This window comes from Sphaerodactylus townsendi, linkage group LG17 (genome assembly GCF_021028975.2).
Source record: "Sphaerodactylus townsendi isolate TG3544 linkage group LG17, MPM_Stown_v2.3, whole genome shotgun sequence".
Lineage (NCBI taxonomy): Eukaryota > Metazoa > Chordata > Lepidosauria > Squamata > Sphaerodactylidae > Sphaerodactylus > Sphaerodactylus townsendi.
This window is the reverse complement of record NC_059441.1, coordinates 16,771,097-16,787,986: the sequence shown is the minus strand read 5'-3', so window position 1 is coordinate 16,787,986 and position 16,890 is coordinate 16,771,097. Positions and strand designations below refer to the sequence as shown.

General features: G+C 45.6%; 1 protein-coding gene across 4 annotated transcripts in view; it reads left to right on the top strand.

Moving 5' to 3' along the window:
• The first annotated feature begins 5,640 nt into the window (after window positions 1-5,640).
• Window positions 5,641-16,890, top strand: part of MYEF2 (myelin expression factor 2) — a 31,454-nt gene continuing 20,204 nt past the window's right edge. For all 4 annotated transcript variants that reach the window (XM_048519680.1, XM_048519681.1, XM_048519678.1 and 1 more), the window contains exons 1-5: window positions 5,641-5,951; window positions 13,569-13,798; window positions 15,024-15,076; window positions 16,379-16,386; window positions 16,631-16,724. In XM_048519680.1, coding sequence (XP_048375637.1) covers window positions 5,656-5,951; window positions 13,569-13,798; window positions 15,024-15,076; window positions 16,379-16,386; window positions 16,631-16,724 — 681 coding nt within the window. In that variant the 5' untranslated portion in view covers window positions 5,641-5,655. The remainder of the gene's footprint in view (window positions 5,952-13,568; window positions 13,799-15,023; window positions 15,077-16,378; window positions 16,387-16,630; window positions 16,725-16,890) is intronic.

Here is a 16,890-nt window from a genome sequence, read left to right as displayed (position 1 = left end):
GTTTCCCCTAACTCTGACAACAATGCTTTCAACCAGATCAGTTCGTTGCATGTTTCAGAGATGGCACAGAACTCAGCCTCAGCAGTTGAGAGACTAACTGAGGTCTGTCTGTGGGATTGCCAGGATACTGGTACATTGGCTTAAGTCACTACAAACCCTGTGCATGACTTTTGGTTCTCACCGTCAGCAAAAGAGCTATCTGTTGTTGCACAAAGCACGTTACTTTGTTTCTCTGCTTTGACCAGTAATCCAAGTTCAGCAGTGCCATTCAGATATCTTATCACACGGGTCAGACCTATCCAGTCATGCTGCGTTGGCTTAGCAGCATGTCGGCTTAGCATGCTTACGGCAAAAGCCAGGTCTGGTCGCGTCCAGTTCGCGATATGAAGTAAGCTTCCTAATAGAGACCTGTATAGTTCTGGATCACTACACAGTTCTGTATCAGATCCTTTACAAAACTCTACAGTCATCGGTGTCGCAGCAGTTCTCCTGCGATCTAACTCAGCTTTCTTGACTATGGCTTCTATTTTCTTCTTCTGGCACATGAAGAAGCCTTGATTTGTTACTTGTTTAATGTCTATGCCTAGGTAGTGGGTTATTTCACCTAGATCTTTCACCACAAAGGTTTCACTGAGTTCTTTGTAGATGTTTTCTGCCTGCTGGTCAGTCTTAGTACATACACAAATGTCATCAACATACACCAGTATGATTTCTCTGTCTGATGCTTGACCTCTTACATACACACAGGCATCAGCAGAGGTACGATGAAACCCACACTCTTTCAGTTTTGCATCTAAGCAGCAGTACCAGTTCCTCCCAGATTGAATCAGGCCGTACAGGGAACGCTGCAGCTTATAAACCATGTTTGGGTCATCGCCTTCATAACCAGCAGGGGGCGCCATATAGACGTTTTGCCTTAGTGGAGCATTAAGGTAAGCACATTGAAAATCAAAATGGCGTAACCTCATGTCATATTTGCTCGCTAGGGCAAGGACAGACCGTAAAGACTCTGGTCTGGCTGTGGGAGAATACCCTTTCTCCTCCTCCGGTTTTTCCTGCGCAAAGCCCCGAGCAACAATTCTTGCCTTATAAATCAGCCTATTATCGGGCAACAGTTTTCTCTTAAATACCCACTTAGAACCGATTACTTTCTGCTTCGGGGGTGCAGTTACCTTTACAAACACATTTTGTTTAACAAGGGTACTATGTTCCGCCTCCATAGCTTCCTCCCACTTCTCTCTTTCTTCAGTGGGAAGAGATAAAATCTCTGCATAGGAGGACGGTTCAAAAACAGAAGTCTGACACACATAAACATTCTGACTGTGACCGTACCGGTCAGGTGGTACACCCTTGTTTATCCTTTTGGATGTGCGGGGGATAGTTCGTTCCACCTCCTCCCCTTCTGACTCTTCACTAGAGGAGACAGTTTGTTTATTTCTCGGACGTTTCACACTTCGCTGCTCCGAGCCCTGACCTTGAACAGCAGCTGGCAAAGCCTGCTGTCCATTAACTGTTTCAGGCTCAGTAAATGGAAGTAACACCTCTGTGTTTGAGTGGATTTTCTCCCAGTTCGCATGCTTAACAAAATTAGCACTCCGGGAGATGACAACCCGTCCAAAATGATGAGAGAAACGAAATCCTTTCGTCAGTGGTTCAAAGCCAACAAAGGTCAGAGTTTGCCACTTGGGGTCACCTGTCTTTCTCTGCTGTGGTGGCACCAACACATGAGCCTTACTGCCAAAAATCCTCATGTTTGACAAGTCAGGATTTTTCCCATACAGCAGGAAAAACGGGGTTTGTTTTACTACAGAAGACCACATTCTGTTCAGCACATATGTGGCTGTATTTATTGCTTCTGCCCAGAAGTATTCTGGCAAATTAGCATCTAACAGCATGCTTTCTTTCATATTTTTAAGTACGGCTATTTTTCTTTCCGATACGCCGTTCTCATGAGCCCGATAAGGATTCGTTTTGCGGTGTTGGATTCCCCTTCTTTCCAGCCAAGACTGAAATTGATTACCTGTCCATTCTCCCCCCCTGTCCGTCTGCAACGCAGTCACCTTATGACCCAGCTCCTTCTCTATCATTTCCACCCAGTTCTTGAACTTTGGAAATGCCTCAGCCTAGCCGACTTTAGGAAAAAGGAATACGTGTACCTACTAAAATCGTCACACAGAACCATTAGGTGCCAGCTTTTCCCTGAAGCTGAGTTGGAGCAGTCCTGCAAGATCCATATGGACCAGTTGGAGTGGACGGACAGACTCTCTGGTGCTTCTGGCAGTTGAAGGATACGCCTTCACTTTCGTTCTGCCACACACAGAGCACTCCAAAAACTTTTTGCAGGGTTTTACCTTCAGACCGCTTTTACCTTTACTGGGTTGGCTAGTGCTCCTACCAGAAGTTCGTAATCCCAAGCCTACGATGGTAATAATGAATGCATTGGTCATGAGGAGGAACATTAGACGCTGACACATTTACTGCAGCTTCTCAGACATACAGACAGGTACGTTGTCACTGTGTTCTAAATATTACAAGCCATTTAACAATTTCCCTGGCGCACACACAACATCATTTTTTTAGATATTGTGCATATTTGATTAGCAAAAGTAACAACATACCCATCTGTAGGTCATTTTAGCGGCGGCTGAGCAAACAGAAATCAAACAGGAGAGCATAAAAGGACATTTTTAATGTGTCCTTGCAAGAAACGAGCACGTAAGCTGTTCTTAGCTTCTCCACAGAGGCTGGAGTCCCGTTTGCCAAACCTGCGTGTTTGATGTCACAGAATACTGTTGATCCTCTGTAAGCAAATGCTCACGGTTCGCGATGTGCATAGAACAGGCAGAGTCAATGAGCCCAGTTCCATCTCTGTCCTTGTCCGGTGCACGTAACCAAAAAAAAAAAAAAACGGAGGCCGAAGAAGAGGCAGAGAGTCCCCTCTCCCAGGACCCTTCTTCTGTCTCTGTTTGGACTTCCGTCGGTCCAGCACTTTCACGCATGCTCTTGCTAAGTGGCCAGGAAGCTCTCCACATTAGCATACAATTAAGCACAAACAGCGAGCACGGCAGTTGAACTCTCAAGGAGTTGTTTCCCTCTGAAGGCTAAACTAGCAACGCTCTTCTGGAATTCCCTCTGTAAGCTTCGCCAGTCCAGCAACTTCGAGGTGGCGTAGTCCAGAGTTAAAGTGGCATCCGCAACTGTCCGGAGGCTGCTGACCAACGACTCCCACCGAATCGTCCAGCGGCAGGAAATCAGCAGGTAGGCTTTATGTGAGTCACTCATAAAGCAGACCACGATCAACCAGCTCAGAAAATAGCGTTAAGCATTTTCTGTAGGTGCTCAGAAGGCCGAGTCACCCTTCCGTAGCCTGAGGTGATGCAACTGTCTTGTTAGTAAGACTTTCACTCCAATGACTCACGCTGAGTAGAGCGCCTCTGAGTAAGTTCCAGCATTCCGAGGCAGGCGCTGCATCTTTGATATAGAGCAGTTGGGAGCTTTCTACTGCCAAGATGATGGATGCTCTTGCCAGCTCCTCAGCTCTTATCTCCAACGCGGAGGAATGCAGCGGGTAAGGGAGCCTGGGCGCAAAAGTCCATAAATCCTCCACGCCAGAAGATAGGCTTTCATCTTCAAACACCAGGTCACATAGTTGTGCTCTGTCAGCGGCTCGAAAGGCAAACCGGCAAAAAAAGCAGCCATGAATTGCAGCCGGGAACTGTTTAAGCACACAGCAGCAGCAAAACAGCTACTTTCGAGTAAAGGGCAGAATCTGGGCCCATAACCTGTCCCGAAGCAGCGGCTTACACGCGAGTAGGGCACGCTTGAGGGGTGCAAGGCAAACAAGAACTGCAAGACACACAGTAACCGTTCAGATCCGTTTATTTGCTAACCACCACCAAAGTGCTCCGCCAGACACAGCTGTTTCCAAGCTCCTTCCACTGAGTGGACTGTGTCTACTAATATACAAACCAGGTGCCAATCCGATGCCCATGCCATATCAGTCTTTGCACACGTTACTTGGTTATGCACACTGCACTGATTTACACACGGCACTAGCAGGAGGGAGTGTCCAACTGTCAAATAGATCATGTCCCATCTAAGCACATGTTCCAACAATGTGTGCGTGACAAGAGTTGTTTTATTTCCAAAGCTTCTATAGCCCTCCAGCTCTCTGGCAGAAGCCATACTGGCTGTGATCCTCCTCTATGACCTTTGACTACATAAAGGTCCAAGGACTTCCCATTACTATTTTTAGGACTTTGTTTCCCACTTATGTGTGGTATTGACACTGTTATTTGCTTGTCTGTATTGTGTGTTCCTCCCAAGAGACTTGTCTGATCTTGTTTTGCTGGTTGTCTGTATTGTTTATCTGCATTGTTTATCTGGGATTTTTGATCCTGTTGAATGGGATTTTGTCTATTACGAACGTTACTCTGTTCACTACTGCCATTGCACCCTATTCCACATAGAAATATTATTTCCCCATTGCAGATACGAATTGAGAAATATTGGCAAGATTCAAGATTTAAATGAAAATGGCTTATTGGACTGAAGTAGTGTTATAAGAAGAACTAAAAGCAAAAAAGAAAATGCAGATATTAACCATAGGCATGAACTAAATTTGTGTTTGGATCCATGAGGTAGCTGGAAGTCCCCATACATATGTGTGTCTCTGTGTGTGTATATATATGTGTGTGTATGTATGTGTACATATATATGTGTGTGTGTGTATATATATGTGTGTATGTATGCGTACATATATATGTGTGTGTATGTATGTGTACATATTTGTGTGTATATATATGTGTGTGTATGTGTACATATATGTGTGTGTGTATGTGTTTGTGGATGTACGCGTGTGTGTCTGTTTTCCTTTTTAAATTATTATTGTTTTCAGTGTGTGTACGTATGTGTACATATATACGTGTGTGTACGTGTACACATATGTGTGTGTATGTATGTGTACATATATGTGTGTATGTGTGTGTATTTACGCATCTGTGTTTTCCTTTTTAAATTATTATTGTTTTCAGTGTGTGTATGTACGTGTGTGTGTGTGTATGTATGCGTGTATGTATGTGTACATATACCGTTTCCCCGAAAATAAGACATCCCCTGAAAATAAGACATCATAGAGGTTTTGCTGAAGTGCTAAATATAAAGCATCCCCCGAAAGTAAGACATAGCAAAGTTTTTGTTTGGAAGCATGCCTGTGGACCAGATCATGCAGCTGTGGAGGCTGGAGCAGAAAAATAAGACATCCCCTGAAAATAAGACATGGTGCATCTTTGGGAGCAAAAATTAATATAAGAAACTGTCTAATTTTCGGGGAAACAGGGGGTATGTGTGTGTGTGCCTATATATGTACGCGTGTGTGTCTGTTCTCCTTTTTAAATGATTAATATGGGGGGAGAGGAGATCAGATTTGTGCTTTTTCTCTTTCCTGTGCATGCTGTCTACATGTGCAAAATAAATAACATTAAACAACATTACAACCCGTCACTCTGATCCCTGCTGCCAGACAGTAGCTTTGGCGTAGCAGGTTTTATTCCCAGGGCTGCCATTTCCATCGCAGCCTCGCGCCTCTCTCTCTCTCTCCCGGGCGGGGGCGGAGGAGGGAAGCCGGCGGCGGAGGCCTCGCGCCCACTCGTCGCCATGGCGACCGTTCCCGTCCCGCCAGCTCTCGCGAGAGCCCCGGCGGGATCCCGGCGCGGGGAGCAGCGAGAGGCCGAGGCGCTGGCGGAGGGCCCTTTTCAAAAGCCCGGCGAGAGCAAAATGGCGGAGAGCGACCAGTTCGAGGCCGCGGCGCCGCTGGGAGAAGCCGAGGAGACGGCCGGCGCCGCCGACAACCACGAGCGGGAGCCGGAGGAGGAGGCGGGCGGCGGCGGCGGCGGCGGAGGAGCGGCCGGGCCCGAGAGCGGAGGAGGCGGCGGCGCCAATGGCGTCAAAATGTGTGTGCGCGCCGGGGAAGGGGGCGTGGGGGGCGGGCAGGCCGGCTACCTGAGGGCCGGGATCCGGGGGGCCGCGCAGGCCTCGGGGAGGGGAGCCTGTCGGAGCCCACCGGGAGGCTTGAGACGGCTCACGAAAATCAGTTGACTCGCGATCCTCATGATGGAGAAGCGGTTGCCCATCATTACGTCATAGCGAGAGGCAGCGGCGCTGAGTGGTCAAGAGCAGGTGGACTCCAATCTGGAGAACCGGGTTCGGTTCCCCGCTCCTCCGCATGAGCGGCAGACTCGACTCTAGCGGGCCGGATTTGTTTTCCCCGCTCCTGCACATGAAGCCTGCCGGGGGGTGACCTTGGGCCCGTCACAGTTCTCTCAGAACTCTCTCAGCCCCGCCTCCCTCGCAAGGTGTCTGATGTGGGAAAGGAGTTTGTAAGCCCCTTTGAGGCTCCTTACAGGAGGGGAAAGCAGGGTCTACATCCAGGTTCTTCCACTTCTGGAAAGTCCCACCGTGTCTGGCGGACTGCTGGCAATCCTGCAGGGAAGCGGTACCCAACCTTTTCACACTTGCATACCCTTTGGCAACCCATTTTCCTAAAATTGCCCCCCCCCCCCATATTAGCAATTTCACATCTGCCCCTTCTGGCTTGTATCCCTGGGGGTATGTGTATCCCATACACCAGTGGTGGCGAACCTATGGCATGGGTGCCAGAGGTGGCACTCAGATCCCTCTCTGTGGGCACACACAGAGTCGCTCCCATCCCCCACACATCTAGGCTGGCCTGGGCTTGATTGTTAGCATTAAACCTAAGACCTAGTTTTGGGGAAGCAGTGTAGGTAACCCTGTTAAGCACTGTTAAACCCCACTGATTTTCATGTGAAGAACTAAAGCGCGATCCTTTACCTGGGAGTAAGCTCGGTTGCTGGCAATGGGGCTTGCTTCTGAGTAAACCCTCCTAGGGTCGTGATTCACCCGTTGGAAGAGTTGCACAGTTGCTTCAAAGCAAAGCCACCGACTACCACCAAGCTTACTCCCGAGTAACGCACACCTTGGAGCCAACTGTTTTTTCTGAACTAAAACCCCAGTATTCAGGTTAAATTGCTGTGTTGGCACTTTGCGATAAATAAGCGGGTTTTGGGTTGCCATTTGGGCACTCGGTCTCGAAAAGGTTTGCCATCACTGCCATCCACGTACTGCTGTAGGGTTTTCAAAGCAAACGATGAACAGAGGTGGTTTACCATTGCCTTCCAGTTCATGCCAAGCCTGGACTTCCTTGGTGGTCTCTCAATCAATTCTAAGCAGGACTGGCCCCTCCTTAGCTTCTCAGGTCTGAGCCTGGGCCATTCAGATCAGGACAAGAGGTGGTTTGCTGCCGACTGCCTCTGCGCGGCAACCCTGGATTTCCTAGGTGGTTTCCCATCCAAGTACTAACCAGAGTCTATCCTGTTTAGCTTCTGGAACTAATCAGATCAGGCTACCTTGGGCCATCCAGATGAGGGCGGATGTACAGAACGGTTTTCCATTGCCTGCCTGCATAACAACCGTGAACTTCCTTGGCGATCTCCCATCCAAGTGCTAAGCAGGGTTGACCTTCCTTGGCTTCCAAGATCTGACAAGACTGGCCAGCTAGATCAGTGGTTCTCAACCTTCCTAATGCCGCGACCCTTTAATACAGTTCCTCATGTTGTGGTGACCCCCAACCCTAACATTTATCCATTTTACAGATGGAGAACACTGATGCAGAGAGTCTTAGGCAACCCCTGTGAAAGGGTCGTTCGACCCCCAAAGGGGTCCCGACCCACAGGTTGAGAACCACTGAGCTAGATAATCACGGTAGCTAGAACATCAACAGAAAATCATTTTGTGGCGCCTCTTGGCGATTAAGTCGGTGACTGCTTCACTGCTATCGCTGATAAGGATGCTGTCGGTTTTGATACTGTTGATAATGATTCTTATTGTCACGAACTGTGACTGATAATTTTAAGATATGTTTTGGTGGACTTGGAGCCCTATCTTGTCACTATCTGTGAAAACCGATGTTGGTATAACAATGTGTCAGACTTTCAAGGACAGATCAGCAGTCTGACCATCACAAGTATTTTGATAGTTTGTAAACTCAAAGAATTAACTGAGAGCCGGCGTGTTGGACTAGTTAGAGGGTCAGACCACGGTAAAGCACGGGGAATAAATATAAATAAAAATAAGCAACCTGGCCAGCATTAGATGTTCTTCTGTTGGCCTCCTGCTACCCATTCCTGCTGATCAGAATTGTGGAAGCACTCTGGCTATTTGTGTGAACAGTTAGTATGATCTCCCCCCCCCCTTCTTTGTTGTTCATAATTTTGCATGTCAAAAAATTGCAACTAATATTGTTCACTGAAAAAGGTAAAAACAGTCCCCTGTGCAGGCACCGGGGTCATTGCTGACCCATGAGGTGACGTCACATCACAGTGATGTTTACTAGGCAGACTATGTTTACTGAGTGGGTTGCTGTTGCCTTTGTTTAATACCCCCCCCCCCCCATACACACACTGTCTCTTAATCTGATGGTTTCCTGAATTGCAGTTTACCTTTCCAGGCTTGTAAACAGGTGCTCACCCCCACTTGCTTCTGCCAGGTAAAGATGTTTCCAAGCAACAAGACTGGGAAACTTCAGGCCAATGTGGATATCAGCGTGTAAATGCTTTTATTTAATTTTACCTTCATGCAAATAATTGTCAGTCGAGTTGTGATCTGAAAAGGGGTAGGGGACAGGGGCAGTGTAGGGACAGACACAGTGTTTCCTTAGAAAAATTGTGTTTGCTCCGTGACTGACTTACAAAGGTAACCTAGCAAATACTTTGGTATCTTAGGAACTTTGTGGTCTTATTTGCAGTGCATTCTTTTGATGGCTAAAGTCTGCTCTGTTGGTTCTAAGTGTCTGTCTTTACAGTGTGTATTTTTGCAGCTTTCTGGACTGAGGTCCTCTGAACATTTACTTGGAAGTAAGCTCTAAAGAATGACGAGACTTGCTTGGAGTAAAGGTATAAGACTGGGCTACAGGATTGGTTAATTCACATTATTGTATTGCCTTCAATTATCAACATCGATTTATATTTTTATGGAGGTGTTTTGGAATATTTAAACAAAGTGTATTGGATCCCAGTAAAATATGATTTTTCTCATTATTTCCTTGTTCACATTTTATTTCTTGAGATATGTCTACCCATTTTCAATAGTTCGGTTCAGTGTATTGTCAACGATTTCAGGGCTTGAATCAACTGGCTGTTGTGGGTTTTCTGGGCTGTGTGGCCATGGTCTGGTAGTTTTTGTTCCTAACGTTTTGCCTGCATCTAGACCTGGCATCTTTAGAAGCATGTCACGGTAAGAGGTGTTCCTCTCCATTGCATAGAGTGGAGTGATAGTGTGCAACTGAATTTCACCTAAACACATATAAATGTGTTTCACAATTGGGCAGCTGGGCAATTGCACAGTTGGGCAAGAAGAGGAGTTTGGATTTGTAATCCACCTTTCTGTCCTGCAAGGAGACTCAAGGTGGCTTACAAGCTTCCTTCCCCTCCTCTCCTCACAACAGACACCTTGTGAGGTAGGTGGGGCTGAGGGAGTTCTGAGAGAACTGTGACTAGCCCAAGGTCATCCAGCAGGAATGTAGGCGTGTGGAAATACATCTGGTTCACCAGATAAGCCTCTACTACTCAGGTGGAGGAGTGGGGGATCAAACCCAGTTCTCTAGATTAGGTAAAAGTAAAGTTGCCCCTTCAGTTGTGTCCAGCTCTGGGGTACCACTGCAAGCAGTGATTTCATAGGCAAGCCGTTTTTGTGGGGTAGTTTGCCATTGCTTTCCCCGGCTATTCTTCACCCCCCAGCTATGAGCTAGGTACTCATTTACCGACCAAGGAATGGATGGATGGCTGAGTTGACCATGACCATGAGCCAGCTGCCAGGATATTTGACAGGGGGCTCGAACTCCTGACCGTGTGAGTGGCAGTGCAAGCACTCCAGATTAGAGTCCAATGCATATACGCCACCACGCAATCACTCTGTACTGTACCACAGAGAAAAACTCATCTTACCGTGACATGCCTCTGAAGATACCAGTCATAGATGTGCGCAAAACGTTAGGAGCAAAAACTACCAGACCCTGGCCACACATCTTGGAAAATCCACAACATCCAGTTTATATTCAGCATTAGATCCTATGTGGATGTCTAACATCTGAAAGTTTTGTCTATTTAAGCTGCCACTGATTTCATTTAAGTGTCAGATATGATGAACCCATTTGTGTTCAGTGTGTAGCTTAGCCACATTCTACTTTCTAGCATATGATCTCAGTTTGCAGCAGACCACAGCATCTGTTGCCTAACGTGGACTTATTTCCAAGGAGGCGTATATCTGCAGGAATTGCTGTATTCACAAAGATTCCTGTGCTTTTATTCAGTCATCCCAATAACTGAACAACAAGAACTTAAAGCTAGTAGATTCCCTGCAATCTGTGAATCCATTTTATTCCTAGATAAACAGTCCTTGTTTGCTGTTTGATTTGTTTGTAAATGTTTTTGCCAGAACATTTTGCCTCGGCTTTTGTTTTTGCCTAAGCGTTTGTTCTGCTGCACTTAAGACATTATTGCTACAGCAGTTTTTGTCCTCCAAACATTCATCTAGTGTTTCATGTCTGTTTCACTAAACTATAGGCCTCCTTTGTAGGTTCAGTGTAGGTTCAGTGAAAACACTGACATTTGTTTCTGATCTTAAAGTTCTAACCTGCTGTAGCATCTACACCAGTGGTTCTCAACCTTCCTAATGCCGTGACCCTTTAATACAGTTCCTCATGTTGTGGTGACCCCCAACCGTAACATTTATCCATTTTACAGATGGAGAACACTGATGCAGAGAGTCTTAGGCGACCCCTGTGAAAGGGTCGTTCGACCTCCAAAGGGGTTGCGACCCCCAGGTTGGGAACCACTGATCTACACAATCTCTCGTGCAATTCTCTAATTAAAATATTCATACCCTTCTTTTTTTTTCCTTAATGAGGGACCCAAAGCACCTTCCAACAGCAACCCTGCAAGGTCAGCCAAGTAACACTGAGAGAGAAGGGCTGGGCCAAAGTCACCCCTTGAGCTTCCATTTGCAGAGCTGAAATTCGAATCCAGATTTCCAAGAACACCACCCCCCCCCATCTGACATTTGATCCATGACACCATTCTTATTTTTCAGAGTGGGGTTGCAAATACTGCAATAATGCATTTCAGATTGGATCAGGAGCAGTGATTTAGCATGTTCCTGTTCTGTTGAATGTTCTCATTACATTGGACTGGCTGGGGTGCACCCATCTAACACATGGGTTAATTTAAAATATTTATAACCTGCCTTATTTCCTTAGGTTCAAGGTGGTTAAAAGCATGTGTCAGTTTGCGCACGTTCTTCATGTGTTTTTTCATGAGTGTTTGTGTGTGTTTCATCGACTTTGCTTTAACCAAAAACACGCACCATCGGGGATTTTTGATGCTCTCTTGTATTTTAAGGTTAGTGTGCAGTACACCAAGAGTCTGTTCTGTTAGGCATTTTGATCCCCTAAAATGCAGCTATTCCCTGAAGAAATCTCAAACTATTTATCTAACCTCTGATAGTTTGAGGGCACATGTCCTTATATTGGCATGCTTTTTTTTAAAGGTGGCAACCTGATAGAACACTGTGCAGGTTCTCTGGTTTGCCCATGGAACTATAGCGCACACAAGGTCCTGTTGCTGTAGGACTTCAATCTCATTGGCATTCAGTCATTGATAACTAGTCAGCCTCGCTTTCTCTCTTGAGATAACAAAATAAAAGTGATAGCTGTCAGAATATTCTCGATGTGTTTATAAATTAAGAGTTTTGTTTCCTCGTTCAAGATAACAGACGTGTCATACCTCTTGTTTGAGGCGAGAAAAGGCAAAAACACAAGGGGTGATAAAAGGGTATAACTGAATAACAGCCAAAACGTTATTAAAATCTTGCATTGACCAAAATCCTTGGTAAACACTGAACAGGGTGAGCCCGCGTTGGCTTCCTAGACTGCCAGACATCTGTGCAAACAGATGGGCATTGCATACTTTTTCTTCCAGAAGACTATTAGGGGAGAATGTGCCGTCTCTTTCCTGTAATAGCCTTCTTTTTGGTGCCAGGGGGCCACAGCCACAAAATGCTAGCCTGGTTCCCTCAGATCTCAGAAGCTAAGCCGGGTCGAGCCTGGCAAGTGTTTGGATGGGAGACCAGAGCTGTGATGCGGAGGCCGGCAATAGCAAACCGCCTTTGAATGTTTCTTGGCTTGAAAACCCCACCTGGGTCACCATCTATCACAGGGGTCTGCAACCCGCGGCTCCGGAGCTGCATGCGGCTCTTTCAGCCTTATACTGCAGCTCCACGTGGCCTGGAGGTCGGAGGGTAGCATGGGCGTGTCCCTCCAGGAAAGGTGAATGGAGGGGCCAAACTGGAGGCGGCACCGTGTGGAACCGCCTCTCCGGCTCGGTAGATCTTTGGGGCCGTAGAAAACAGGTACAAATGGCTCTTTAGGTGGTAAAGGTTCTGTCAGATGTGACTTGATGGCAAGGCAAAAAACCCCCAAAGCTGTGAAAGGTCCTGTTGCTTGTGTCAGGGAAGTGTGGAAGTGATAGCAGAGATCCTTCCCAGAATACCTAGCAGGTGGGAAAAGCCGGGGGAACTGTCAGATGCCCAATCTGTGGTTGGCACTGGTACCCTTTTTCAAGCTGTGCTTCAGTCTGCCTCTGTTTTTAGTGGCACTGCCCTCCCCTCTTTGTCCGATGCCAGGGACCTTGTGGCATGCTATGTCATGGCTGCCTCCTGAGAAGTGGAACGCACTGAGTTGTGTGGTGTGGTGCATCTAAAGGCAATGGGCGTAGCGGGTGCAGAAAGCTGTCTTGTTTATCACAGCAAGCGTCTTAACCCATTGAGGGCTAAGCTCTTCATCAGGGAATCATTCCGTGTTCCTTTTTTACTTGCCCACTAACGTTGGCATCCAAAGCGGTGCGACGCTTTTCTAAACCTGCCTTCTTCAGTGGACTCAGAAAGATGGCTCTGGAGAAAGGCCACCAGCTCTTTCAAAAACTGCACTCCATATAGATTTAATGCCGAAAATTCACTGGGACACGTAGCGACTTTCTGCGCATGTGGTGCCATTCTGTGCACACAGGAAATGGACTCTAAATGGCTTGAAGCTCCAGGAGAAGAGGGGGAATTGTGGTTGGTGGTTGTCTGGAACTCAAACACTGGTGCTAGCATGGTATAGTGGTTAAGAGCAGATGGATTCTAATCTGGAGAACTGGGTTTGAGTCCCCATTCCTCCACCTGAGTGGCAGAGGCTTCTCTGGTGAACCAGATGTGTTTCTGCATTCCTGCTGGGTGACCTTGGGCTAGTCACAGTTCTCTTTGAACTCTCTCACCCCCACCTATCTCACAAGGTGTCCGTTGTGGGGAGAGGAAGGGAAAGGAGCTTGTAAACCACCTTGAGTCTCCTTACAGGTGAGAAAGGTGGGATATAAATCCAAACTCCTCTTCTTCTTCAATTCAATTGAAAACTCAGCAATAAGACTTTCCTCCTGCTCTGTTTTTCTTCCAAAATGCAGGGAGAACGATGAAACCGTAAAGGATGAGAGGCCACTGGGGAAGGAGAAGTATATGTCAAAGCCCAAGGCAATCCCGTCTCTCGGACACAGGAACAGGTTCCACCCCTACGCGAAGGAGAAGAGCGCGGGCACCGGCGAGAAGAAGGCGATTAACCGTAACCGGGTGTTCATTAGCAATATCCCTTACGACATGAAATGGCAGTCCATTAAAGATCTGATGAGAGAGAAAGGTAACTTGCTCCTGGCGGCCTGCTTCACACAGGAACGGGGCCAGCCAAAGCAGTGCCCAAGAGCTGGTTTGTTTGTCCTCCTCCACTTCTGCTTGACGTACCTTTTCCCCCTCTTCCTCCACCCCACCTCTCTTTCATTGGAGACATTTGCATTGCAGGCTAGGATGGGCAAACGAATCAAGTATTCACAGCCTCCTTCCATTCTAGTGGGAGAGTAGACAGCCTAGAGCATATTACTGAACCTTATAAAGGGACTGTGTTATGTCTCGCTGTTAGTTCTGCCTGTAAGCAATACTTAGTGTGTAACAGCACGGACGACCAAGGAAGTCTTCCGAAAGATGTTTCTGTATTTTTCTGGGTAGAATCTGGCTGTGGAATTTACACCTCTGTTTGAATGGTCACTTTGGCCACGATAGGGACGTCTGGAGTTCTGCATCAAGCGTGTGACTACTGTTTATAGTTTTGACAGAGCTATTTGAATGCCCCAAACTTTTCTCTCTCTCTTTTTTTTGCCATGGTCAGCGTTTGGGGCGGGAGAAATCCCAATTCATGAAATGTCAAAAGTTAGTTTTGTACTTAGCTTGGGAATAATGTCTTTTTTAAAAAAAAATTAGATTGCTTTTAAACAATACTTCAATTTGGAGACCGGGCTTCTTAATCAAAGCAAACCTGTAACTCTGCTTAGGTGTATCTGTTGTAAGGTGACGTGACTATTTGATTGGTTTATGTAACGAAACTTTAGAAAGTGTGTGGCTTGCTGTGAAACTTTTTTTTGCCTCTTGTCAATTGGTTCTTCTATTTGACGTCAACCTCTCTTACTATTTTGAAGCTATTCAGGTAGAAAGTCACCTTAAAACAGCTGTTGTGAGGAGGATGACAAATGTCTCAGAAAAGTGCTCTTGTTGATGACCTAATTTGATAGGCTAAGGGACGTTATTTGCATAGCTGTACTTGTTCACCAACTATATCATACTGGCCAAAAACCTATGATGAATCAGGTTAACCAGAGTTGTTTTTCCTTTAGCTTTGAGAATGTGGCTGTTGCATAATCCTGAAAACTAGCTAAATTTTATAGCCCTTGAGAGGAGATACGTTGGTCTGGTTTTGATTGTTGGTGAATAATAGGTGCTTCTCCGTAGAGTTGTGCACAGGGACAAAGCAAAGAAAGACTCTGGTGTTTAAATGCATTGTCTCTTGGTATTTTCCCTTTGTATGTCTTATGTAGTTGGTGAGGTTACATACGTGGAGCTGTTTAAGGATGCAGAAGGAAAATCAAGGGTAAGTGCCTTGGGCAACAATCTGCAGAGGTTTAAAGTCCCTCGGCAGTTTTATTTCTTGTATAATTCTTGTACCAGTAATTTGGAAAGTAAGTTTCATTTTTTTTTCGCACTGACGTTCTCACAGACTTGAGGTTTCTGTATCCAGTTTGTTCCTTTCTTTACTATCTATGCAAATCAGTCTAGCTGGACGACAGGGGAAAGCTTTTTAAATGTGTGTTTTAAATAAATGGCATTTACCCAATCAATTTTTTTAAAATACTAGCAGCTCCTTTTTAAGGATTTCTGTTGTGTTCAGGTGTGTTTTAGGGATCTGGAGGAAAAAAAACCCACCCAATTACTGAAATGATAAAGCGAGGGTAGCATTTTAATTGGAGGCTGAGTATCCAAACTTGTTGGTGAGCCTGAAGATCTGAGGGGCTGCTTTTGGATTATGGAACTTGTCTAGGTAAAAACCAAACAAAAAACCCCCCTGAAAAAATGAATGGAAGGAGTTGGTGGTTAGCCGAGTGGACGGCCGCAATGAGGGAGTCGCTTTAGTGCAAAGGATGTTAAAGCTGCTTTGTGTCTTTCTTCTTAAAAAGGTCAAACGTTCAAACAGTAGTAAAGTCTGAGCCTGCTGTGTGAACATGAGAAATGCAGGTTTGATTCCCACGTAAGCAACGAAACCTGTTGGGTGTCGGTTCCCCCTTCTCCCCTTTAAACATTTATTTTTAATTGAAATGCAGCTTTTTGTTTGGCCTGTGGGTATGTCTCTCTCTTTCTGTTTTTTTCCCCAAAAAGTACCATCTGATTTAAACCGGTTGCTTAATTTTTTAAATTCGAAGAGTAATGCATTGATTGAAGAAAACCAAAGCCATTTGTTTTCAACCTCGTTAATATGGAGAGGGTGTCAATGAGGCAGTCGTATTAATGGGACGCCTGCGTGATGATGTACTGCCCTGTGATTGGCTGAGGATGCTTTTGGACAACTTGCCCAGTTTCCTCCCCCTTCGTTTTAGTCAACGGTGGGGATCTGTGTAAACGTTTTCACATTCTGTCTCTGATTTGGCTCAAGGAAAACAGAGAGTCAGCAAAATCGAAGAGCAACCTTCTCTAAAATGAGCAGTGCTTTGTACTGTGTGTGTAAAGTGGTAGGAGAGACCTACATCTTGTCTACTAAGTCAAAGAGAGATGCTTCTCCTGCTCCAAAACTTCTATTCTTTGTTTGTGGTCTGAAATCTTCAAAATATTTTACTACAGTTGCATTTACTGACTGATTTTTCCCCTTTCTCCATGTTGTCCAATCCTCCTGTGGATCTAGGGTTGTGGGTAAGTATCTTGCATTCTTGTGTTTCTTAAAAAGCCTTTAAATAAACTAAGCTTAAACATTTATATTTATTTATTAAAACATTTCTACGCCGCTCGTGGTTCAAGACAGATTACCATATCTTTAAAAATATTTCCAGTTAAAAATCAAAAGTAAATAACAGTTCACTGATCTGTCGCTTGCACTGTTAGCTGTAAAAGATAACTGAAGTAAAAGCAAATTTACTCCCAGTTTTCTTTCTTGTAGGGTGGTTGAATTCAAAGATGAAGAATTTGTAAAGAAGGCACTTGAAACGATGAACAAATATGACCTTAATGGAAGACCACTGAACATCAAAGAGGTATGTATGTAGTTTTAAAACAGAACAATTGCAGGTGATTAAACTTCTTTCACTGTAAAAGAACCTTCATAGAGTTGTGAAATACTGTGAAAGGAGTATTTTGACAGTCGTGCTACACCTTAAAATAAGCAGCAATGTCAAAAGAACCGATTCTCATTGAAAATCA